Source organism: Rosa rugosa, chromosome 4, assembly GCF_958449725.1.
Source record: "Rosa rugosa chromosome 4, drRosRugo1.1, whole genome shotgun sequence".
In the NCBI taxonomy this organism is placed as follows: Eukaryota; Viridiplantae; Streptophyta; class Magnoliopsida; order Rosales; family Rosaceae; genus Rosa; species Rosa rugosa.
Genome location: NC_084823.1, coordinates 5,427,282 through 5,451,544, shown reverse-complemented (window position 1 = coordinate 5,451,544; position 24,263 = coordinate 5,427,282). Strand labels below are relative to the sequence as shown.

The 24,263-nt window shown below is 39.3% G+C and overlaps 4 protein-coding genes across 6 annotated transcripts; 1 reads left to right on the top strand and 3 right to left on the bottom strand.

Moving 5' to 3' along the window:
• Window positions 1-95: 95 nt before the first annotated feature.
• LOC133706918 (MDIS1-interacting receptor like kinase 2-like) lies at window positions 96-3,029 on the bottom strand. The gene has a single exon (XM_062132462.1). The coding sequence runs from the start codon at window positions 2,908-2,910 to the stop codon at window positions 106-108; it is 2,805 nt and encodes a 934-aa protein (XP_061988446.1). The 5' UTR covers window positions 2,911-3,029; the 3' UTR covers window positions 96-105.
• A 5,811-nt stretch (window positions 3,030-8,840) lies between these two features.
• On the bottom strand, window positions 8,841-9,890 carry LOC133744214 (uncharacterized). The gene has a single exon (XM_062172354.1). It carries the CDS (start codon window positions 9,888-9,890, stop codon window positions 8,841-8,843), a length of 1,050 nt encoding a protein of 349 aa, XP_062028338.1.
• A 2,491-nt stretch (window positions 9,891-12,381) lies between these two features.
• Window positions 12,382-15,074, bottom strand: LOC133743427 (serine/arginine-rich splicing factor SC35-like). Its single transcript, XM_062171367.1, has 7 exons — window positions 14,894-15,074; window positions 14,638-14,796; window positions 14,483-14,549; window positions 14,296-14,373; window positions 13,045-13,242; window positions 12,787-12,964; window positions 12,382-12,685 (listed from the first exon to the last, which is right to left on the bottom strand). The coding sequence occupies exons 1-7, from the start codon at window positions 14,967-14,969 to the stop codon at window positions 12,680-12,682; spliced, it is 762 nt and encodes a 253-aa protein (XP_062027351.1). The 5' UTR covers window positions 14,970-15,074; the 3' UTR covers window positions 12,382-12,679.
• A 1,571-nt stretch (window positions 15,075-16,645) lies between these two features.
• Window positions 16,646-21,296, top strand: LOC133742341 (sugar transport protein 5-like). Of its 3 annotated transcripts, none has more exons than XM_062170008.1 (6): window positions 16,646-17,372; window positions 17,448-17,782; window positions 18,698-18,914; window positions 19,442-19,761; window positions 20,082-20,714; window positions 20,786-21,296. In XM_062170008.1, exons 3-6 carry the CDS (start codon window positions 18,776-18,778, stop codon window positions 21,200-21,202), a joined length of 1,509 nt encoding a protein of 502 aa, XP_062025992.1. In that variant the 5' UTR covers window positions 16,646-17,372; window positions 17,448-17,782; window positions 18,698-18,775; the 3' UTR covers window positions 21,203-21,296. The 3 variants fall into 3 exon arrangements, with proteins under 3 accessions (XP_062025992.1, XP_062025993.1, XP_062025991.1); XM_062170009.1 differs by having other exon boundaries at window positions 17,437-17,782; XM_062170007.1 differs by lacking the exon at window positions 17,448-17,782 and having other exon boundaries at window positions 16,647-17,372.
• The last annotated feature ends 2,967 nt before the right edge of the window (window positions 21,297-24,263 follow it).

The following is a 24,263-nucleotide window of genomic DNA, read 5'->3' as shown; positions in this document are numbered from 1 at the left end:
TCAGTCACCTTCAATGTATAAGCAAGCTCTGCCAAAAAGGGTAAACACTGGAAGTTATGAACTTATGATATACAGCGGACAATGATTTAGACACATTGGGACATATTATGTTATGAAATCATTGATGGATTCATATTTGACATTTGGATGAGTTATGTTACCTGGTGCTACATATCCGAATGTGCCTGCGACAGCAGTCCAGTTAGTTGCACCGAGCTGTAGCAGCTTAGCACTGCCAAAGTCCGAAATGCAAGCCTCATACTCGGCATCTAGCAAAATGTTCTTGCTGGTTATGTCCCGATGAACAATTGGTGGCGATACATCAGAGTGCATGTATGATAAGCCATGAGCAACACCTTTGATGATATTCACCCTCTTGCTCCAATCCAATTCCTTGGCTGCTTCTTCATTGCACAAGATTGAGAACAAGCTACCCCTTTCGAGGTACTCATAAACCAAAAGTGAGTGTCGTGGATGTGAACAAGAGCCATAAAATTTCACAATGTTCCGGTGGCGTATCTCAGTCAATGCCATCACCTCGTTTAAGAACTCTTTTTCAAAGCTCCTCTCACCATCACATTGAGTACTATGGAGTTTCTTTATAGCTACCACGTCATCAGATGGAAGCTTTGCCTTGTAAACGCTTCCAGTGCCTCCCTTCCCAATGCAATAAGCATCATCAAAATCCTCAGTTGCTTTTGCAATTTCTTCATACAACAATTTTCCTTCAAAAATCGACATTGAACGAAGTTCAAATTCTTTAGGGTGCAAGTCCTCTTCATCTGTTTTTTGACAATTCTTTTTTCTTCTGTAAGTGATATAAATTCCACAGAAAACAAGTATAAGTACTCCTACCACAGGTGCGATTACCAAGCACACGACTTTGTAACCAATGTTCGAGCTGTGCTTCTTTTTGCCAGGATTCTTAGTGCAGGGCGGTAGACCTGTAGCATTGCCACACAGACCTTGATTCCCTTGCAATGCTTCTATAGGAGCTTCTTGAAATGCTTTGTTTTCTGGAATCGGACCCCATAATCGATTGTATGATATGTCAACGAACTCCAAGCCACGAAGGTCAGCAAAAGTCTGGGGAACAATACCAGAGAGGTTATTGTGGGACAGATTCAGTGTCAACAAGCTTTCCAAATTACAAAACTCCTTTGGTATCTCTTGACTAAGAAAATTATGACTCAAATCTAGCACAGACAGCTGCTTCAACTGACCCAACTTGGTTGGGGTTCCATGGCTCAACTCGTTGTTGCTCAAGTTCAGGTGGTGCAGTTTCACTAGGTTCCCCAGACTACTAGGAATTGACTGGCTCAAGTTGTTTTTGGACAGGTCAAGAAACTCAAGGTCAGTCAGTGATCCAAGTTCTTGAGGTATAGCACCAGAAAGTTGATTGTCGTTCAGTATAAGCCTCTCCAAAAAGGTCAACTTTCCTAGTCCCAAAGGGATTTTCCCAACTAAATGATTCGAAGAAAGATTAAGCACATGTAGTTGAGTCAAATTACCAAACTCAGGTGGTATGGAACCTGTTATGTTGTTACCTGCAATCTCAAGATCTGTTAGCTGCAGAGACTTGCCCCATTTCTCCGAAATTTCACCATAAAAATTATTGTCACTTAGATTTATGTAATCCAAGTTTGGATATTCACCAAAATCTTCAGATATATTTCCAGTGAATTGGTTCCCATCAAGACGGACTCTATTCAAGGTTGTGCAGTTTCTCAAGCTTTCAGGCATTCGACCTATGAGACGATTTCCATTAGCTGTAAACGATGCAAGCACTCCACATTTGCAGAGATTATGTGGTAAATGACCAGTCAAATTGTTTCTAGCAACTCTTATCACAGTCAAGCTCATAAGATCTCCTATCACTTGAGGAATGGAACCAGAGAGTTTGTTGTCGCGGATGTATAGAACCTTTAACTTGCTCAAGTTACCAATTGACATGGGAATAGGACCGCTGAGTTTATTCTCGCAGACATTTAGAACAACAAGAGACTTCAAGCTTCCAATATTTTCCGGAATTGGGCCTGAAAGATTGTTCCGATGCAGTTTGAGTGCAGTAAGGTGTCTCAGGTCACATATGGAATCCGGGATACTTCCAGAAAAGTTGTTGGTGTGAAGGCTTAGATTGCTGAGAGATGCCAACTTCCCTATCTCCAAGGGAATGGAGCCAACAAATATGTTCTCAAACATGTATAGTACTTTTAGCTTTCTTAAGTTCCCAAAAGTTTGTGGGAGCTGACCTGTAAGTTTGTTGGTATTCAAGTAAAGCTCCACCAACTCTGGAAGATTGCCCATTTCTAAAGGAACTGAACTAGTAAGAAAGTTCCTACCTAGATTCAAGTAAGCAAGACTGCTAAGGTTTCCGAAAGAAGCAGGAATTGAACCATTCAACATGTTATCAGATAAATCAAGATACACTAGTTTGGAGAGTTGATTGATTTCAGGTGGAATGGTACTAAAGATTGAGTTCATGCTGAGATCAAAGTGCTCAAGGTTCGGGAAGGAGGAGAATGAAAATTCGTGAAGCGTACCTTGTAAACCCGACTTGGTAAGGTTTATTGTGGTGACACTCTTGGCATTGTTGCAAGAAATGGCAAACCAAGTGCATGGACTTGTGTCATTTGGGAAGTGCTGAGCACTCCATGAAGTTGGACTTGTTGCATTTGGGAAGTGCTGAGCACTCCATGAAGTTAGGAGTGATTGAGGGTCTTGAAGGCTGGTTTTCCATTGGAGAAGAGCACCAACTTCATCAGTAGAAACAGTAGCTGAAGCAACACATTTGGAAGACGAAACGAAAACTACAGACATGATGAGGAATGAAAGAGAGCCTAGTTTCTGAAAGATTGATGCTCCCATGGTGCTTGTAATGGTATAACACCTGACCAGAATTAGCAACATTCTTCCATTTTCTGTTAAGAGTATGTTTGTCTAACAATTTTAAGAGGATTTGAGGAACCTGAAAAGTCTTCTGTTGTTGTTCTATGAATATCTTCTTACAAGTCCATGTTTGAGGGAGGTACCAGACAGATTTCTGATCTCAAATATTTTTTCCCAGTAGTTTTCTGCTCTACAAATAGAAAATCAAAACCTCTTTCTCGTGCAGAAAATAAAAGCATTTTATTTTCAGATCCTCTATTAGAATCGTAATTACGTATAAAATAGAGACACCCATATAAACATTTTTTGATACGATATATATATATATATATATATATATATATATATATATATATATATATATATATATTTCATGCAAGTATTGTATAAACATTTTTTGATACGATATATATATATATATATATATATATATATATATATATATATATATATATATATATATATATATATATATTTCATGCAAGTATTGGATAAGCGGTCCACAAATGGCATGCTGCACGCGGGTAAAGATTTTCCAAAATAATGGTTTCTCAAATACGTAAATTTGTGTCGTCGCCTGGATTTTGATTTGGTATCAATTATCTAATTATTTGTTCTTGTTGGTTGGTTAGACGTCTATTACTCTTTACTCCTTGCTTGGGTCTATGACATCGCAGACCTGACTTATGCATTTTGGTGAACTTCGTCTTCTAAAGAAAAAAAATTCGTCTTTTTTTTCTTGTTTGAGCTCTTTATTTTCTAAAACTAGATACTGAGAAAATTTTTTTCACCTTATATATAAGGATTAAATATAGAAAGGTGAAACACACACTTCTCATTTTACGATCCACTCTTTTTCTTTATTAGAATGAAATTCACTCTCAAATGTTGTCTTTACAAAAAAATAAAAAATAAATTAATTAAGGTACTAAGAATGAAACTCATATGTTTTGTTGATCATAGGGGGAAAAGAGTGCCCTGACATTATTCTTTTAAAAAATATTCTTTTGTGAGATTGAAAAAGGCAATCGATGCCCTGACCTAATTGTCTTATCCTCTCTCAGCATCATAGCCAGGTCGCTTATCAAATCCAAATTTAGCTGTGTGATCAAGAGTGTTAATAAAACTACGGATGCCGATTTCCTAAACACAATGTGAACAAGAGAATAAGACATCCCATATGAGAAAGACCTTCTGGATGAACAGGTATTCAGGATTACAGTAGTACACAATAATTTAGCAGCACAGGATCAGCATCTAACAAAATCTCACTGGGACCTGACCAAGTGACTACTTCAGCAGTGTTGAAAAACGAACATAAAACTGTTTCAGAAAATGGAGAGAGCTTTGTTGGGAAGAACTTGAGAGAGAGAGAGTTTAGATGCAGAGAAGGATGGAGATTCAAGTGTTTATTCATCTCACAATGGAGGGTTTATATAGGAATACAAAGCTAGTGTGAATGCTATGGTAAGAAGTCCATTATAGTGCCTTCAATGATCATAGCTGCAACTCCACATGTTTGCTGCAATTATGAGAGCTGCCATGCTTGTAGTGGCTTCAATGATCATAGCTGCAACTCCACATGGTTGCTGCAATTATGAGAGCTGCCATGCTTGTAGTGGCTTCAATGATCATAGCTGCAACTCCACATGATATAGACATTTATATTACAACACTCCCCCTTGGATATTTCATGTTAATAGTATTGGCTAGGTCGTGCGCTTCTAAGTTGCCTCGTTAAAAAAAACTTGCCAAGTAATAAAAACCCTGTGGGAAAAACAACCTTGGTCGAAGGAGAAAAAGAGCACAACGCTCATGAGTGTGGGGTAGCAATATCATAGCTTCGGAGATAAGTGGAGTCTTCTTATCAGCATCATAAGTAGGTAGTATGTCTACGAGAGGGATGCATTTAGATTTGCTACACCAAAACCTTGCCCGGTAAACCCAGTGGGAAAAACCCGTGGTCGAAGGGAAAAGATGAGCAAATGCATATATGTTGAATCAAAACATCTTCAGGATGGAGCGACTATGCTAAAGATGTGCCTCGTTAAAACCTTGCCAGGTAATAAAACCCAGTGGGACAAAATAACCCTGGACGAAGGACAAAAGAGTACACGATGGTCAAGTGGGTATGCTTCTGGATACTCCCCCTGATTTCAACTTCCCCTAAAAGTTACATGTTAGGTAATTCAGATAATTTACGTAGACCAATACCTTGTACATGCTTCTGGAATGTAGACTTTGGTAGTGACTTAGTGAAGAGGTCTGCACGATTGTCTTCAGATCGAATCTGCTTGACCTCAATCTTCTGATGCTCTTGTTGTTGCTGATTGAAGAAAAACTTTGGTGCAATATGTTTGGTGTTGTCTCCTTTGATGAAACCTGTCTTCATTTGCTCGATGCAAGCAGCATTATCCTCGTGGATAGTGGTTGGTTCATCAGTGGTGGAATGCAGGCCACATGTGCTTTGAACATGCTTTGTGATGGCTCTCAACCATATACATTCACGTACTGCTTCGTGAAGAGCTAGAATCTCAGCATGATTCGAAGAGGTAGCAACAAGGGTCTGTTTTGTAGACCTCCAAGAAATTGCGGTATTCCCAATGGTAAAGACATAACCAGTTTGGGAACGTGCCTTGTGTGGGTCTGATAGATAGCCTGCATCAGCATATCCAACAAGGCGAGCATCATTCTGAGGATCAAGGGGGTTTGATCCATTTCTTGATGCATAGGGATAAAATAAGCCCATATCAATCGTTCCTCTAAGATAACGAAAAATATCTTTTATACCATTCCAGTGGCGGCGTGTTGGTGCAGAGCTATATCTAGCTAACAAGTTCACAGAAAATGAAATGTCTGGTCTAGTGCATTGAGTCAAGTACAATAATGCACCTATTGCACTTAGATATGGGACTTCTGGTGCCAATATCTCTTCGTTATCATCTGCGGGACGAAACGGATCTCTCTTAGGGTCTAGACTTCGGATGACCATGGGTGTGCTTGAAGGTTTCGCTTTATCCTCATTAAAGCGTCTTAACACCTTCTGGATGTAGTTTGATTGATGAAGCAGAATCCCATCAGCACGGTGCTCAAGCTCCAGGCCGAGGCAGTAATTCGTTCTCCCAAGATCTTTCATTTCGAATTCAGACTTCAGGTGCTTGGCGGTTTCTTTGATCTCTTCAGGAGTACCAATCAGATTCATGTCATCGACATAAACTGCCACAATTGCAAATCCAGAACTTGTTTTCTTAATAAACACGCATGGGCATAGTTCATTGTTTACATATCCCATCTCAATCAAATATTCACTTAGACGGTTGTACCACATCCGTCCAGATTGTTTCAATCCATAAAGTGAACGCCTCAAACGAATGGAGAGGGTGTTCCGTGGTCTAGAACTATTTGTATCTGGTATCTTAAGTCCTTCAGGAACTTTCATGTATATCTCTGTATCAAGATCCCCATAGAGATAAGCTGTGACCACATCCATTAGCTGCATATTCAGTTTTTCGGAAATTGCTAAACTGATGAGGTAGCGGAACGTTATAACATCCATTACAGGAGAATATGTCTCATCGTAATCAATCCCAGGGCGTTGAGAGAATCCTTGCGCCACTAGACGAGCCTTGTATCTTACAATCTCGTTTTCCTCATTACGCTTCCTTACAAATACCCATTTAAATCCTACAGGTTTAACATGGTGAGGTGTGGGAACGACAGGTCCGAACACTTTTCTCTTTGTCAAGGAATCTAATTCGACCTGAATTGCTTCTTTCCATTTTGGCCAGTCGTCTCTACGTTGACATTCATCAACAGAGCGAGGTTCGATGTCATCGCTAGTTATAATTTCGGTAGCTACCGCGAATACAAATATATCATCGATGATAATCTCATTCCGATTCCAAATCTCACTTAAGCATGCATAATTTATAGAGATTTCTCTATTCTCGAGAGTGGGTTCAGACGTTGGAGCGTCCCCCAACGTTGTCTCTTCTAGGACGGACCCATAATCTGGAATTATCTCGTGAGATGGATCAGTTGAGATCGCGATGTCTAGTGGATTCGTTTGTGCCGGTTTTACCCTCTTCCGGGGATAGGAATTCTTCGAACCTAGTGGTCTACCTCGCTTCTGGGCAGGGACATGTGACTGGTTAGCCGCCATGGTCGTACCTCGTCCATCCGGGACAACGCGTCCTACAGGGACATCTATTCTTGCAGGCACATTTGCAGCAGGTATATGTGATCTCGTCACTTTAGCTAGATCAGAGAAAGCGTCTGGCATATTTTGGGCTACACTCTGTAGATCTAGAATTCTTCGCACTTCATTATCGCATTGTGCGGTTCGGGGATCAAGATGAGACATAGTGGGGACATTCCACGTCAATTCACGTCGTTCATCAGGAACGGTAACGTTCTTATCTCCCCCTAACGGCGGGAAGACTGTCTCATCAAAGTGACAATCCACAAATCTAGCGGTAAAGAGATCGCCTGTCAAGGGCTCTAAAAAGCGTATAATGGATGGAGATTCATAACCGATATATATGCCCATCCTTCGTTGAGGACCCATTTTTGTACGTTGTGGCGGCGCAATTGGCACGAGAACTGCACACCCAAATACACGTAAGTGCGAAACATCAGGTTCGTACCCAGTCACCAACTGTAACGCGGAATAAGGTTGGGTGGCAATGGGCCTCAGTCGGACCAACATGGCTGCATGCAAAATTGCATGGCCCCACGCAGATACTGGAAGCTTGGTTCGCATTACCAAGGTCCGTGCGATCATTTGTAATCTTTTAATGAACGCTTCTGCGAGACCATTCTGGGTGTGAACATAGGGAACTGGATGCTCAACATTAATCCCAAGGGACATGCAATAATCATCAAAAGATTTTGATGTAAACTCTCCGGCATTATCAAGTCTTATGGACTTGATTGGATAATCCGGGTGGTGAGCCCTTAATTTAATGATCTGGGCAAGGAGTTTAGCAAACGCAGCATTTCTTGTGGACAATAGTGTAACATGTGACCACCTTGTCGATGCATCAACCAAAACCATGAAATATTTAAATGGTCCGCATGGTGGTTGGATAGGTCCACATATATCCCCTTGTATCCTTTGTAGAAAAAGGTTGGAGTCTTTTTCAGTCTTTGCATATGATGGTCTTATATTTAATTTTCCCAATGAGCAAGCTTGGCATAATGTGTTACTGTACACAAGATCCTTATTGGTAAGGGGATGCCCGTGGGATGAATTTAGGATACGGCGCATCATACTTTGACCTGGGTGTCCCAAACGGTCATGCCAAAGCAAGTAGTTGCTCGAATTGGTTAGCTTCTGGCTGGTTATGTGATTTGCCTCAATTGATCTAATGGTAGCCATGTAGAGACCACTCGAGAGGCATTTTAGCTTCTCCAATGTACGCTTCCGGCCATACAAATTGGAGGTTATGCAAAGATATTCCACTCCTTTTTCCTCAGTGGTTTCAACGTGATAACCGTTGGCTCGAATATCCTTAAAACTCAATAACGTTCTTCTGGAACGTGGAGAATATAAGGCCTCATTAATGGTAAATTCAGTACCATTGGACAACATAAATTGGGCTTTGCCATGGCCCTCTATCAGGTTGGATTGACCTGATATAGTTGTCACAGAGGTATGAGTAGGCAATAAGTTTAAAAAAAACTTCCTATCTCGGAGTATGGTGTGCGTAGTAGCACTATCAGCTAGACAACAAACTTCCTCACAAGACATGCCTATTCACATATTTAACTCAATGGATCACATGTATGAAAATAAATAACTTTATTGAATTAAACATCCAAGCATAACCAAATTATGTAAAACTAATATTCCAAAAATCACCAAAGATAATCTGAAAAATAGAAAGCATTATTCATAACAATAACATAGATATGGCACAAGTGCCTATTATGCCCATGTCCTCGAGTTTTCAATCCTCGATGTATCCATTGGCTGCTTGGAAATCAGTAATCTCCAAGGTGGTATCCATAGGGACTGACTCTTCCACAAGGTTGGCCTCTCGAGTTCCGCGTCTGGCGTGATACTCTCCTATCTCTTCATCTGTTGCACGACAGGTGCGGGACCAATGGTCAGTGCCTCCACATCTATAACATAGATTATGCTGATTTTGAGGGCGACGGGCCGGACCAGGGTTCTCTCTAATTTGAGCTTGTCGGACTTGGCCATTTCGGTTTCCACCACGTGGGCCTTGTCCACGTCCTCCTCGACCCCTTGGGCCATTGCCTGGGTGGTCACGATCATATGGGCCATTTCTGGGCCCATTTCTCCTTCCATGCCTTGGACGTTCAGACCTTCTTCCCCTTCCACGGCCCCGGTTCCTCCTTCCACGATTATTTTCGTGATGGGCAATAGTATTTGCTTCAGGCAAAGGAATTGCTCTAGTACCGGTGGGCCTTGCTTGATCATTCCTCAGAAGTAGGTTGTTGTTCTTTTCAGCGAGCAACAGGATGGTGATTAATTCGGAGAATCTAGCAAAGTTTCTTTCCCTGTATTGTTGCTGCAGGACCATACAGGAAGGTGGGAAGGTGGAGAAAGTTTTCTCCAGTAGGTCGGCTTCTGTGAGCTCTTCTCCACAGAATTTTAGGAGTGACCGAATCCGGCAGATTTCAGAGTTATACTCATTGACAGTCTTGAAATCTTGGAAACGTATGTTCTGCCAATCGTGCCTTGCTTCCGGCAAGTAGATGGCCCTTTGGTGGTTGAATCGCTCTTCTAGAGCGACCCAAAGAGATCGTGGGTCTTCTTCAGCTAAATATTCCACCTTGAGTGCTTCTTCCATATGTTTCCTGATGAAAATCATAGCCCTTGCCTTCATGTCTTCAGGGGTGATGTTGTCAGCAATAATCGTTGATCTCATCTTATTTGCAGTCAGATGAAGCTTGACATCTTGGGTCCACTTGAGATAGTTCCTTCCGGAAACTTCCAAAGCGACAAAGTCAAGTTTGTTGAGATTTGACATTCTCTACAAGGATTTAAAGGACAATAGTTAGTGCTATGGGTAATAACTTCCATAAACAATCAATAAGAACTTCAGGTTCTATAACATGGTATGAAAAATCGGATTAAACATGTATAGTGAATTTGTGGAGGAAACTTCAAGTTCCTTATATGGTATTATCGAAGCTACAGGTTCGATATATGTGAAATATTATTTCTCAACCCTTTTGGTTCAATATTTATGTGTGTGAACTTCCGGTTCGTTAAGTACCTGCATTCCGCACATATATATTCTAATGCAAAGAATTTAAGCGGGTAAAATATTTAAATTTAATATGAGCAGGTAATACCACAAAACATTATCATAATAAATAATGAAGGAAAGATGTATCATTATCACAAAGTCCAAACAAGTATATATAGATATTTGTCACAATATACATGAATTGATAGCTAAATTAAAAGCTATTGATTTTCCTTTTTACTCATTCAATTATGCCAATTATAGTGCAAGAGAAATAAGTGTTTCTCATAGAAGATTAAGTTAAACTAGATGCTTCAAAAGTCATAAATCGTGACTGCAGTTCCTACTGAACAGCAGTCGAAAGACGAACTGAAACACTAAGCAAAACTACCCAGAAAAATATGAAAATTTACAGAGATGCAGTAAACACACAGGGGCTCCAGCATACAAAATTTGGTGAGTTTTGGAGTTGATTTACTATTTCAAATAAATACTGGAACACAGAGAACAGAAGGTAAAATGAAACAGCAAAATCGGTTTTTGTTTGGAAAAACCTACTTGGTTGTAGAGCTGGTAGAGTGAAGTTGATTGAATGATGAACTGCCTCTTCTCTGCAACCCAAGAGTTATTCACCTCTCCTCTTGTCAATCTGCAATCCAAATCGTAGAGCTATTCGTGCTGATAACGTGTTGAAAAACGAACATAAAACTGTTTCAGAAAATGGAGAGAGCTTTGTTGGGAAGAACTTGAGAGAGAGAGAGTTTAGATGCAGAGAAGGATGGAGATTCAAGTGTTTATTCATCTCACAATGGAGGGTTTATATAGGAATACAAAGCTAGTGTGAATGCTATGGTAAGAAGTCCATTATAGTGCCTTCAATGATCATAGCTGCAACTCCACATGTTTGCTGCAATTATGAGAGCTGCCATGCTTGTAGTGGCTTCAATGATCATAGCTGCAACTCCACATGGTTGCTGCAATTATGAGAGCTGCCATGCTTGTAGTGGCTTCAATGATCATAGCTGCAACTCCACATGATATAGACATTTATATTACAACAAGCAGCACGTTTAGGTGAATAATTCATCAGCTTTGTGTCCTGACCAAGTCACTCTATCAATCAACCAAAGTTGATGATGATGACCAAGTCAATTCTATTTGACTCGGGGCATAAAATTCCAAGTGGAAAAGGCCGAGTGAGGCCTTACCAGAGGAGATGAAATTTCTTTCTAACCAGACAATAAATGAGGCAACCCAGTGATTTATCTCTGAAAATCATGCACTCTCACATTTCATCAACTTGCCTTTAACATCCAACAAGCTATATGGACTATTACCAGCACTCATGCCCGCAAGATGGGCTACAACATCCATATAGTTTAATCAAAACATTATCAAGAACCAAAAGAAGACCAATAAAGAGAAGAGAACTGGATTAAGGAAATGTACAGCTATATATTCAATAAATTATTATACATGGTTACCTTGCGGTATTAGAATAACTTTCACACAGCATAACACTTAATTTTGCAGCGTTCATTTGAAAAATTGTGCAGTATTTTTCTATGTATATAATCCTGCCCCATTCATGGCATGACTCGCAATTGTAGACCAAACCTATAATTGCAGGGGCAGCCAGCCAGAGTTAGGCCCACTCCCCTAAAACCCACCCCTCTTTTCCAAAAAGAAAACAAAAATGACATTTTCGTATAAACTGCATCAGCTGCATGCAATGGCACCTGAATTCCGACCAAGTTTAGGCAACCACAGCATCGAGAGTTCCTTTGCAGGATCAAACTTTTAAAATCAATAAAGCAAAAGAAGGGTGATCAGGGAAAAACCAAGAACCCATTGATATAAGCTGAAAATTGAGTTTTTACCCTTACCGAAAGAGTTTCATCAAAGCAAAACAGCTAAGACCAGACTGCAATCAGCATGAACATGAATTGACATCTACCATATCTGTGGTCAAAATAGCACCACCAGCAATGTTCACTCCTCCCAAACATCACCAACCAGAGTTTCATCAAAGCAAAACAGGTAAGACCCGACTTCATTCAGCATCAACATGACACATTGACATCTACCATTTCCGTAGTTAAAATAGCACCAACAGCTAGCTAGTACAGCATCTCTTCAATCAGCAATGTTCTCGAACATCACTAAATAAGGCCAGTATATGGACATCATGAGTATATGATAAAAGCACATAAAATCTCAATATTGGCAGAAGCCACAAATTAAAATAGGAGAAACCAAACCAAGCACACAAGCTAAAAAGTCACAATTTTAAATATTAATACGAAGACTCCCCAGTCATGAAAACTACAGCAAACACTTATAATGTACCAGCCGGTAAAGCAGAATACAAAAGCTACCATCGAACTTAATGAGTTAAGAAACTCACTAGTCCAACAAAGAAATGTTTTAACCTTCAACAAAACTGCAGGGCAGTCAAATGCAAACATTCAACATGTTGATCGTACATGAAACTCAACTTTCCAAGGATGTAAACAGAAGGTCTCAAGACATGGGTAGAACCCCAGGTCACATGATAAGCAAACCCATCATTCCTGCAGCACAAAAATTCCAAGTAAACAACTCATGCAGATACTGATTATTCAATAATAAGTTGCAAATTGACAAGGTTCATGTGTGTGGTTTATGAGCTCACATCAGCATCAGATTTACGAGGACTTAGAGAATCTTCACGCCGAGCCTGGGGTGAGACATCTTTGGGGGTAGGAGAGCGGTCATTACGATGGCGTGCATCAGGACTCTCACTCCTTGGAGGTGTCCTACGAGGAGAGGGGCTCCTTCGAGATTTAGAGCTAGGCCGAGCAGGTGAGACACTTGAAATACAAATAACACATTAGTAAGGCACAATAGTTCGTGAAACAAGACTGCATTGGGGAGAGGCAGGATTCTGTACCTTCCATAGGACCGGCTCCGACTACGCCGCTCGTCATCATATTTGCTCCTTTTACGATTATCAGGACTTGCACTGCGGCTCCTGCTTCTGTAGCGATGCTCTCTTTCACTCCTATGGTGCCTGTCACGGTCATATCTGTCCCTACTTCGACTGCGACTTCTCCTCTTGTAATCCCTATCCTTGTATTCATCTCGATACCTAAAAAGTAAAGAATCAGATGCTGCGCACTAGTTTCTACAAATAGACTATCGGAGATAATCAGCAATATTTAGAAAATGCCATGTCACTGCTACAGCCCTACAAGTTTTCACCAGGCACAGAAGATACTACAAAGACAGTAGCGATAGCAATGAAACTACATCTAATTCATATCATCTTAACAAGTAGATGGAAACCTGGGAACCATTGAGTATTATAAAAAAAAATAATAATAAAGAAAAATAAAAAACTCAATACTGAAAAAACTCCAAGCAAAGACAGCTGTCCAGTTGAATAGTCGAAAGAAGGATACCAAACAGACATCATCGACATCATGCAGCATAAACATGAAAGTAGAGCTCCTCATCCAGCCATTCAAAGAATGCAAAAATAAAAAATATGTTTGGGATCCGAGGAAGTACGCATTCCAAATACTGGGAAAAAAAAGAGAGAGAGACCAACTGAGCCCTGCTAAAGAGGCTTTTGATCCTCTTCCTTATGCTGAGGCACCCTAACAACAAGACAACGGTAATTCATGCAACCAACACTAAGAAAAAGAAATGGGGACCCAAGATCTTGGTATAAGACCCTTGAAAAAACAAAATTACATAATCCTCCCAAACAAAAAGATAAGGAATAAATAAAAATAACAACAAAAAAACACGAATTTGATAATCTAAGCTGCTAGACCCTATGCTGTAGGTAAGCCACAACCATCATACTGCTACATATGTACATCCACAACCATCAAGTAGTAACAAAGTAACTGGTCCTCGATAAATTCTGCACTAACAATAACTTTATCAGAAGGTAACTCCAAGTGGAAGTGTAGTAATGCTAAAGAACCAGCAACTACAAATCAGATCACAAAGTCTGATACTTTCCTTTTTCTTTTTTTTTAATTTATCAAATAAGCAAAGAAGATCGGCAATCCCAACCTACTACAGAAAACAGCAATGTGTTTTCATTCTTTAGCATTCTTCAGCATGTTTACACAATGACAGAGTACACCATTTTATGTTCACCCAAATTCAGCCCAAGAAAGAACCTCACCTTGGACGAGGGCTACGGCTTCTTGACCTGCTTTTCAACTTGGAGGAAGATTCACTTATCTTTCCCTTGTGACTGGAGCTTGGAAACAGAACACAAACAATTCAAATTAATAAAAACAGCAACAATCCCAACCAAAATCGACACGAAACCCAGCACAAATTATCATAAAAGATATCGAAAAACTTACATCCTCTCAGCATTAGGACCATACTTAGCAAACTGAACCATAATCTCTCTCCCATCCACAACTCTCCCTGAAACCAAAAAACACCTCAATTCATCAAAATCACAAAACCTTATCTTCTTCCACTCAAAACCTTTCGAGATCAGTAACCATCTCACCGTCGAGCTTATCCACGGCCTTGGCCGCCTCATCCTGATACTTATACCGCACAAAAGCGAAGCCGCGCGAATCCCCGGTCCTCCGGTCTCGGGGGATAAACACGTCGACGACCTTCCCGTACTTATCAAACAGCGGGAAGAGATCGTCGGCGGTGGTTCCTGCAAAAGCCACATAGAAAAATTAGCTCATCGGAAAAAAATTAGGGTTTTGAGAAAAAGGAGTGGGGAATTTTAGGGATTATAAGGAGGCAATTACTGAAAGTGATGTTGAGAACGAGGAGCGAGTAGGTGTCTCTGATGTCCGGCGGTCCAGATCGGCCGAAGTGCGACATGGCTGTGAAGGTCTGAGAGGGTTTGTGAGAATCTGCGGCGGAGGAAGCTAAGCGGGGCTAGGGTTTCGTATTTGAGGTGGGGATTAAGCGAAGTAGTAGTACAGTGGAGGCTGGAGGGCTTTAACATATTTGGCGCTATCTTGACGGATATGCCCCTGTGTGGTTTGTTTATTTACGGTGATGCTGCTTTGTTTTACTTTCCAGCCCCACCTGGTAAAGCGGTGTTCCAGTTTCGTCTGCCTTCCCGCCAATACGGAACTAGAAAAAGAAAATATACGTGACAAATTTTATTCTAATATCTTTAAATAGTAAATAATTAAATACATATTCTCTTTGTCGTAGACTGAATATCAGATTTTATAGATATATTAAATAACTAAAAGAGAGATTTATATTAAAAATAAATAACCAAAGTGTGAATACACTATGCTGTTTTAGAACTCCTCTACATGAACGACATGAATGAATATGCAACTTTTTAACTGGAATTAACAATCTTCTCACACATTGATACACTTGAAAAATCCAAAATGGTGTAACGGCATGCGACAGATCAAGCTTAAATGCACAAATTACATTCTACATTTTCAAATTAACATTTCCCAGTATCACCCAATTGCAAGCCCTCTCGATAAACGACTTTTAATTGCAACTTGCAAGCCCTTACTAATAATTGCATAACAACAGCAACCCATTCCTCAAAGATCTCAGTTACACATCAAAACTCTTTCAAAAACCTTTAAACTTTATGTGACTTTCTTAAAAAATTAGTCTGCTTAGTTCTTATTTCTCTTTACTACAACCTACATTCTTAAGTTGAGATAAAGAAAATAGTTAGTTTATAATCATATAATTACAATGGATTGACACAAATGGAATAAAGATATATTTTTTACGTTCTATAACGCTATAAGCCAATGAAGACACATACAAATGCAAGTTAAATTAGATTCAAATGTTGCTTAAAGAAGTAGATTCCAAATGCTATTCATGTGTCAATCAATGAAAATTGTTGTATATAGAAGTTTCGATTGAAAAAGAACAAATCAAAATTTCTGAAAGAAAGTGCCCAAGTGATTGATCAATAATCAGTACTATTACATTATCAATTTACCTATTATATGTTTCCTCAAGCAAAGTCCCTTAACTCCCTTTATACTGTTTAAAAGTAAAAGTAATGGCGAACTCCAAACTTTTTCACTTGAAACATGCATCATTAATTTGAAAGCATTTTCATCATCAATCTTTTACCATGTATATGTCTAAAAGTAGTAAACTTTACTTCTGATGTCCACACTACTACTAAAGTACTAATCATATTTGTTTTGGAAATGTCATATATAATTGCTCATAAAGTATTCGACAACAGTAAGACAAACAAAAATAACCAATCGTGATTGGTAAATTTTTTTTTTTTTTTTTTGAAGATAGAAAGAAACTTTTATTCCTTAAATAAAAAATACAAGAATGAGACTGACTTGGTGTGAGCTCAGCAACTTCCAAGAACATAGGAAGATGTGAGTTACTCATAGCCCTAGCATGATAATCGGTCAAAAGCTATATCGCTATCGATAATTGATATGAGACAAGGAGGTCCATCCTCTGACCATAAGATTCGCCCACTTTCCAGGCCTACATAATTAGCAATAGGGTGCAGCTTTATTCGATTCACACCGCGTATGACGGATGGAAGCTACATGAAAAAGAAGCACGAGTCTCTGTATATACGCCACAATAACTTCCTCAGCCGCATATAACATCTATCCTCCTCATTTACCAATTGCATTGCTTCAAGACAATCTGTCTCAACCTTCATTCTGACCAACCTCCTCTCCGCCCAAGCTCCAACCCCATTTTACTAGCCAAGAGCTGCGCCACCACCGATGAAGGTTTTTGCTGAAAGCGCTACCCTAATGCTCCTTTCATTACTCCAAAATCATCCAGAATAATGGCCCCAGCTTCCTAACACCCAATACGAACACACGCAGCCCCATCACTTTTGAGCTTTAACTTCCCTGAATTAGGGGGAAACCATCTTTTCACAGTAGCTCTTCCACAATGCCTATTCCCAGCAACCCCACTTCCAGCTGTCCTCACCAAAGCCTCATTGACTCCTTTTAAATAGTTCACCCAATTCTCAAAGATAACACAAGGTTGCAATTACAGTTCCCTTATGATAACAATTATTTCGTTCATGCCAATCCATCCATAATGGAATAGCTAAGAGCTCAAGCTCTTCCTCACATAAAGATTTCATAGCATGCTCAAGAAATTGAATAGAAGTTGGAAACTAACCAGATGAATTTAGAGAAAAAGCCTGCGCTTTCCAACACAGCAACACACCGACCACAACTCCAAGTTGTGTGTATAGGCGACTCCCTCCCTTGTTGACAGCAGAAGCAGGTAATCAATTGGGTGATACACTTCCATTGCAAATTCTCCATGCACGGGATTAACCCCATTCTAGAATGTTCACAGAAAACGAAGTATTTGTGGAGGCACTTTGAGCTTCCATAGATGCTTCCAATAATTCCAAGAAGCTTGAACAAGATTAATTAGCAGCTGCATCCCTAGCTTATTGTCGAGCCAACCAACACCCACTCTCAACCGCATATCTACCATAGGTATGTCCGTATGTCAAATACACACATCAGGCCTTGGTGACAACAAACACAGTAGAAATTTTAAGGATCGCTTCTCGCTCCTCCTCAGTGAACATTTGCTCCATGGCCAACAAAGAAACGTCCTAGCCACCTGCATCAGTGATCAAATGAGATACTCTTAAGTCCCACGGAATACCAACTCTCCGATTGGTAATCACTCCTTACGGATTAGTTACTATCATTCTTTAGGAATGATTCCTTCATTAAATCGCTTGCAGGGTAAAAGTACCATTTTTCTAAAATTTTGAAGCTAGAAAATACAAAATTGATAATGCATGACTCTTTAGGCTGTTCTATTTAGGTTTTTTTCTCTCTCTTTTTTCCCTTAGGCATAAGGCGTGAGGTAAACTCAAAAGCTCTAAATTTGAAGCTTAGGCATTTGTAACAGTAGAATATGTAAGGTTTGAAGGCAATCAAATGAAAGACTTCACTTACAACTCGATGAGTATGAAAGGAGTACGTGACTTGGGGGAGAGCTTTCCTATTACCAGAAAAAGCTAGGGTTCCATTACATTTTCATAGGAATTCATTTCTGATCCAAATAATAGGACAAATTAAGATACAAGAGCATCATTATATAAGTGGGGAAATTTAAACCTAGAAACTTATTTATAAAAGAAACGTCTACTGCTGTTGGTATCCATTTGGTTTAGATTTTGCTTTATTGAGAATATGTGTATCTAAGAATTAGACCCCTGCATTATGCATAAATGCAGATGGAACTTTCTTTTCCCCACGTGCTTGCCACGTCATCATTATTTACGGAGCCGTCACGGAAAAAATACGGAAGTACGTTGTCGATATCAAAATATGACTTCATGTATCACAATGGTACTGTTGTAAGTCTAGATATCAAATTGGCCTTAACGCTAAAGTTGAGAGGCTGATGGTGAATTTAACTCTTATTAGGTATATATATGTACATGCAGTCATGCACACATGTTTACTGGTATAGGTAGGTTTCTTTTATTGGTATGCTTACACACACACTAAATTGCAAGATGTACAACGCTATTAACTCGACTCCTTCATGCATTGACCTCAACTTGACTCCGCCAAATTCAGGTTAGTACGTACACTTTTGGGTTCAGAGAAAAACTAAAAGAGAAGACCAGGAGATCAAGAGAACAGAGCGCGTGCGAAATGCCCGTGGAAGGCGTTGCCGTTGACGTCAAGCCAGTCACTGGCATCAACAATGGAAAGATAACGCTGTCAGTGGTGATCACCTGCATTGTGGCTGCGTCTTGCGGCCTCATATATGGCTACGACATCGGAATTTCAGGTGAGTTTTTGTTTTAAATGATTTAATCTGTGGGGTGGTTTTCTTTAATTCCAATGTTCGAATTGAATTAGCTGGGAGATGTCGTACGTTACTACTTGTAAAGTAGTAACGAACACCAAAATCCTAAAACTAAAAATTAAACAAGAAAGAGGAAGAGGTGGTTCCATACTTCCATTATTTACAGAAGCCAATAAATATTTCATAAATTATTGTCAATGTTTAGCTGAAAGATCAAACTTTACCTATTAAGAAAAGAAGATGAGCATTGTCAGCTGTGGGTATCATATACTGCTCTAGCAGACTAGTCTAATGGTCTAATGCATTATCTTTTGGTCAGCGCGTGGTCAGTTGTACGTTAAAAATTTGGAGATTTTTACTAGTTTACTCGAATATATGACCTAATGTAATGATTTCTATCATTGGTCTTTTACCACAAAAGATGCTACATTAGAAAATAAAAACTGAGAAAATAAATGGCGTTGCTATTAGTCTCATAGACTAACCATGATAATCTGCAATCTTCACAGGAGGTGTGACCACAATGGTTCCATTCCTTAGCAAATTCTTTCCGTCAGTACTGAAGAAGGCATCAGAGACCAAACCAAACATATACTGCGTGTTTGATAGTCAGCTTTTGACATCATTCACATCCTCTCTCTACATAGCCGGTTTGGCCACATCGCTTGTGGCAAGCCGTCTCACCAAGATTCTAGGCCGGAGGAACATCATGCTCTTAGGTGGTTCTACCTTCCTTGTTGGGTCTGCTTTAAATGGTGGAGCTGTTAATGTTGCAATGCTCATCTTGGGTCGTATCATGCTAGGGTTTGGAGTTGGTTTCACGAACCAAGTAAGTCTAGCTACAAACCTAGCTAGCTACAGACTCTGTCATTATAAGGATATGCATGCACATAATCTACCCTACTCAATTAATCTCTCTGCACCATAACTTTTCATGGGGTACACCCAAACTATTTTCCCGCTAATCCATATTCTCACTCGCCCTCCATTTTTGCCCTTGAAAGTTGTATTACATGTTGTACATAAAATTTTAGATAACAATTAGATAGTAAAATTAATGTAGATAGATAGAGATATTCTAATTGTATAATACAGATCAAACAAAACTTGCTTTCTCCATTTAATTACTAATAATGCTACAATGTCCAGTCTGCTCCCATCTACCTCTCCGAAGTCGCACCACCAAAATGGCGCGGAGCCTTCAGCACTGGCTTCCAGTTCTTTATCGGAATCGGCGTCCTGGCCGCCAGCTGCATAAACTTTGCCGCCGCCAAGCACGAACACGGCTGGCGTTTCTCCCTCGGCCTCGCCGTAGTCCCCGCTGCCATAATGACCCTTGGCGCCGTCTTCATTTCGGACTCCCCCTCAAGCCTAGTCGAACGCAACAAGCTCGAGCAAGCCAAGAAAGCCCTAATCAACATACGAGGCAAAGACACAGACATTGAACAAGAGCTGGCGCTTCTGATTAAAAATAGTGAAATTGCCAAAGCTGTCAATGAAGAGCCTTTTGTGACTATATTTCAGAGGCAGTACAGGCCTCAACTTGTGATCGGAATGATTGCCATTCCGTTTTTTCATCAGATGTCTGGGATCAACGCCGTTGCGTTTTACGCGCCGGTGCTGTTTCAGTCTGTAGGGTTGGGAAACGATTCTGCTCTGATTGCCGCGATCATACTCGGAATGGTTAATATCCTTTCAATTCTTGTGTCTACTTATGCGGTTGATCGGTGTGGGAGGAGATTTTTGTTGATGGAAGCTGGTATCCAAATGATCATTACTGAGGTACGTAGGCAAATGTAATTTTCATTTCTAATTTTGAACCAGAATGTATAGATTGGTCTTTTTGTGTATAGGTTGCGGTGGCTATTGTTCTAGCACTAACAACAGGTACTGACGGCACCAAGCGTATCTCAAAGGGCTATGCCATACTAGTCCTGGTGTTGATGTGTTTCTATGCTGCTGCTTTTGCTTGGTCATGGGGTCCTTTGAACTGGCTCATACCAATTGAGATATTCCCCATGAAGATTCGACCCACAGGCCAGAGCATCGGGATTGCTGTGAACTTTGCAGCTACATTTTTGGTGTCCCAAACCTTCTTGTCAATGTTGTGCCATTTCAAATATGGCACATTCCTGTTCTATGGAGGTTGGATATTCATCATGACCATTTTTGTTGTACTATTCTTGCCGGAGACTAAAGGGATACCACTGGAGTCGATGCATACGGTGTGGGAGAAGCACTGGTATTGGCGTCGGTTTGTTCTGGGTTAACCCGTGGGCGCTATCAATCATGAATATTAGTACTGCGTTCTAGATCCGAACAGATGTGATAATGTACTTTTCTTAAGTTTCACTTCATTTGTCACATCATTTGCTTACTGAAATTGGTGACTCTAGAATTGTGGCAACATAGCCATTCTCAAGTAGATGTACATTATGTCGCAGTTTTATTATAACAACTATTAATTACGTGGATGTATGACGTCTATTCCAAATAACAGATTTTTGGTGGGATATATAACATAAATCAACGAAAGCAGCCATAGTAGAAGCCACATGGCAATTGGAGTTGATGTCTTGATGATGTTTAAGGGAGTGTAAGAATGTTATGCATAAATAATAAATAAATAATAAAGTAATATATTTATAATAGATGTGAGTTATTAAAGTGTCGAAGGACTCTAAGTTTGAGTACTATTTACATGTTTGATTGTGATACTATTAAGCGGTACATATGCTCCGGTACATATGTTCCAAGCTTACTGTCAATCCACTAGGATATTAGTAACACTTCAAGTAGGACATCTATGTAAAGTATCGACTTATATGTACATTTGAGTCATGCACTCATGCATAAAGTCATAAAGATATATAAAAAGAAGCTACGGATCTGTTGGGACTTATGTGGCTGGCCTCGAAATCTTGTCATAGTAACCAATGAAAAGGTATGATGTACATTATGGGATTTTGTTTTCTATGAATAGTAGTGATTCTCTATGACCATCTGTTTCACTGTTAGCCCAAGCTAAATACTCTAATTGCATCATTTAAACCCTTGTTGCCACAAAACTTGTACAAGATGCCTCTATCTGTACGATTTCTATTGCGTTTTGCTAAGACAATGCGAGAAGAAAAACCATTGATGGTGGCCATTGATTCTGGTATCTTTGGATATGAACAAGACACTTATCTTAACAAAGATGACATAAGTGAATTTTGTTCGATGGAACCACTCTCTACTGTTTGCATGACAATCTACATGAGGTTAGGTTAGAACCACAATTTTTAAGTATCTACTTCATTCGAAATTGTTAGTATTATCTATTAAGATGTTAATTGTTGGCTTTGTTTTGCTTAAGACATCTATGGTCATCATTAAAGAAAGATCATAAGGATAACTTGTATGGATTTGCGGATCCATCTTCCTTCTCTCATGATTCTGGAAAACGAGATGAAAGATCATTTGCATTGTCAGTAAGATTAGAGAAAAGCAAGGAACAACAATTGATTTTTGCTCCTTACAATTTTGGGTAAGTTAATCTAAAATGTCCATGTTTAATTTCATTTAGTGTTGTGTGCGACAATAAAGAGCTGTATAATTAATTTGTTTCATGTAGGTTTCACTGAGTAATGGCTGTAATTAATCCTTATAGTGATCGATATGGTGTATTACTTGGACTCTCTTAATCCTGTTGACATGGACCATGGATTAAAGGGTGTTATAGACGTGTATGTAATTCTCTTACTTTGTTATGTGAGATTTCATTTGGTTTTGACACAATATTCTTAGTGTATGATGTGTTCATATACACGTGTGCGGCGGCGCTCTAAGGGTGTTTAATGCCCGAAAAGGAAGGAATCGAAAAAATGCTATTTGCAAAAATCATACAAGTAATCTGTTTAAATTATGACCTCCATATTGACTGTTGTAGTTTCAGTTCAGTTTTTAAGCTGAAGTCCCTTAGACTAATACACCTCTCTGTTTCTCTATCTCTCTTTTTCCAAGTGTTTGTTTCTTTCAGTTTCAGATGTGTTGTTGTAGCACCTGATTGTTGAATCTATTATTGTTATTGTTAGCAAATGTAAATGTGAGATCGATAATAAATGCCAAAATATGCCTGGACCATGTTATATAATTGATTTATATAGTTTGTTGCTTATATGCGGAATGATCAATTGACAAGAGATGTTCCATTAATGATGTTTGGAAAGTGTTTATACAAGTACACACACCTTACAAGAGAATCTTCTTTCTGAATTGATATCTATCTTACTTGTTTGTGATTAGGAGTAGGCCCTCTATTATGATGATTTGTCACACCCCGTTGATTGTGTTATAAAGCAGCCAAATCCAATGGCTGATCACCATCTCTCTGCATGTCTATCTTTAACTCATTATTAGGAAAGAGAGAAAAAAATGATCTGCCTTCTTTTTGGTATTCCATCTATCTGTCTATCTCTATCTCATATAGTGATATGCTTACTTATTACAATTTACTTAACTGAACTTTGTAGTGTCCTACTCAAGCTGGAAAAGTGGAATGTGGATATTATGTAATGAGGTTTATGAAAGCAATCATTGAAGATCCAACGATATTAACAAGAAGCAAGGTTAGCTCTTAAATGATTAGATTAGCTAGCATATATAATTACTATTGCAATTAAAAATTGTTTCTATGTTGGTTTTGGTAAAAATAACAAGACTATTGTACATGCTTGCTGGTATTACTTGTGGAAAAAAAAAAAGAATAAAAGAAAATTTATTGCTTTATATTGATTGTTGTTGCAGTTCAACAACCAAAATTACAATTAAGAAGAGATAGATGATGTTCCAGTAGAGTGGACTGACCTTGTTGAAACATTACTCCAAGATGATGTAGAATAGTTTGGTTAGTATATTTTGCAAAGTATATATTAAGCTGAGTTTTTGTGCATGCCCATGTAAAGTTTCAGATCAGCTAGCTTTTTGTAAGCACTAGAAGTACATGTAATATGATCTCACCGTGACTCGCGGTTGGTGTGTATTTTGGATGCCACGAGGCTTTGGATAATTTGTACACATTGCTTGGAATCTCCATGACAAAAATAGTGCTTCCTAATAGTTAATAGATGTCACACCCCAATCCCGGGGTATGACTTAAGGGGTTCTCAAGCAAGAGAAATTTGGAATAAGACCAAATTTGACACAATTTAAAGTGTAACCTTAAGGCAGGAACAGTTCAGCTTCAGGGATTTACTAAAAATTCATTGTGTGCAGAAATGACTTGAAATTTTTCAGAATAAAAGCTGATACAACAAGGTACAACATACTAAAATTTGTAGCTAATTGGAT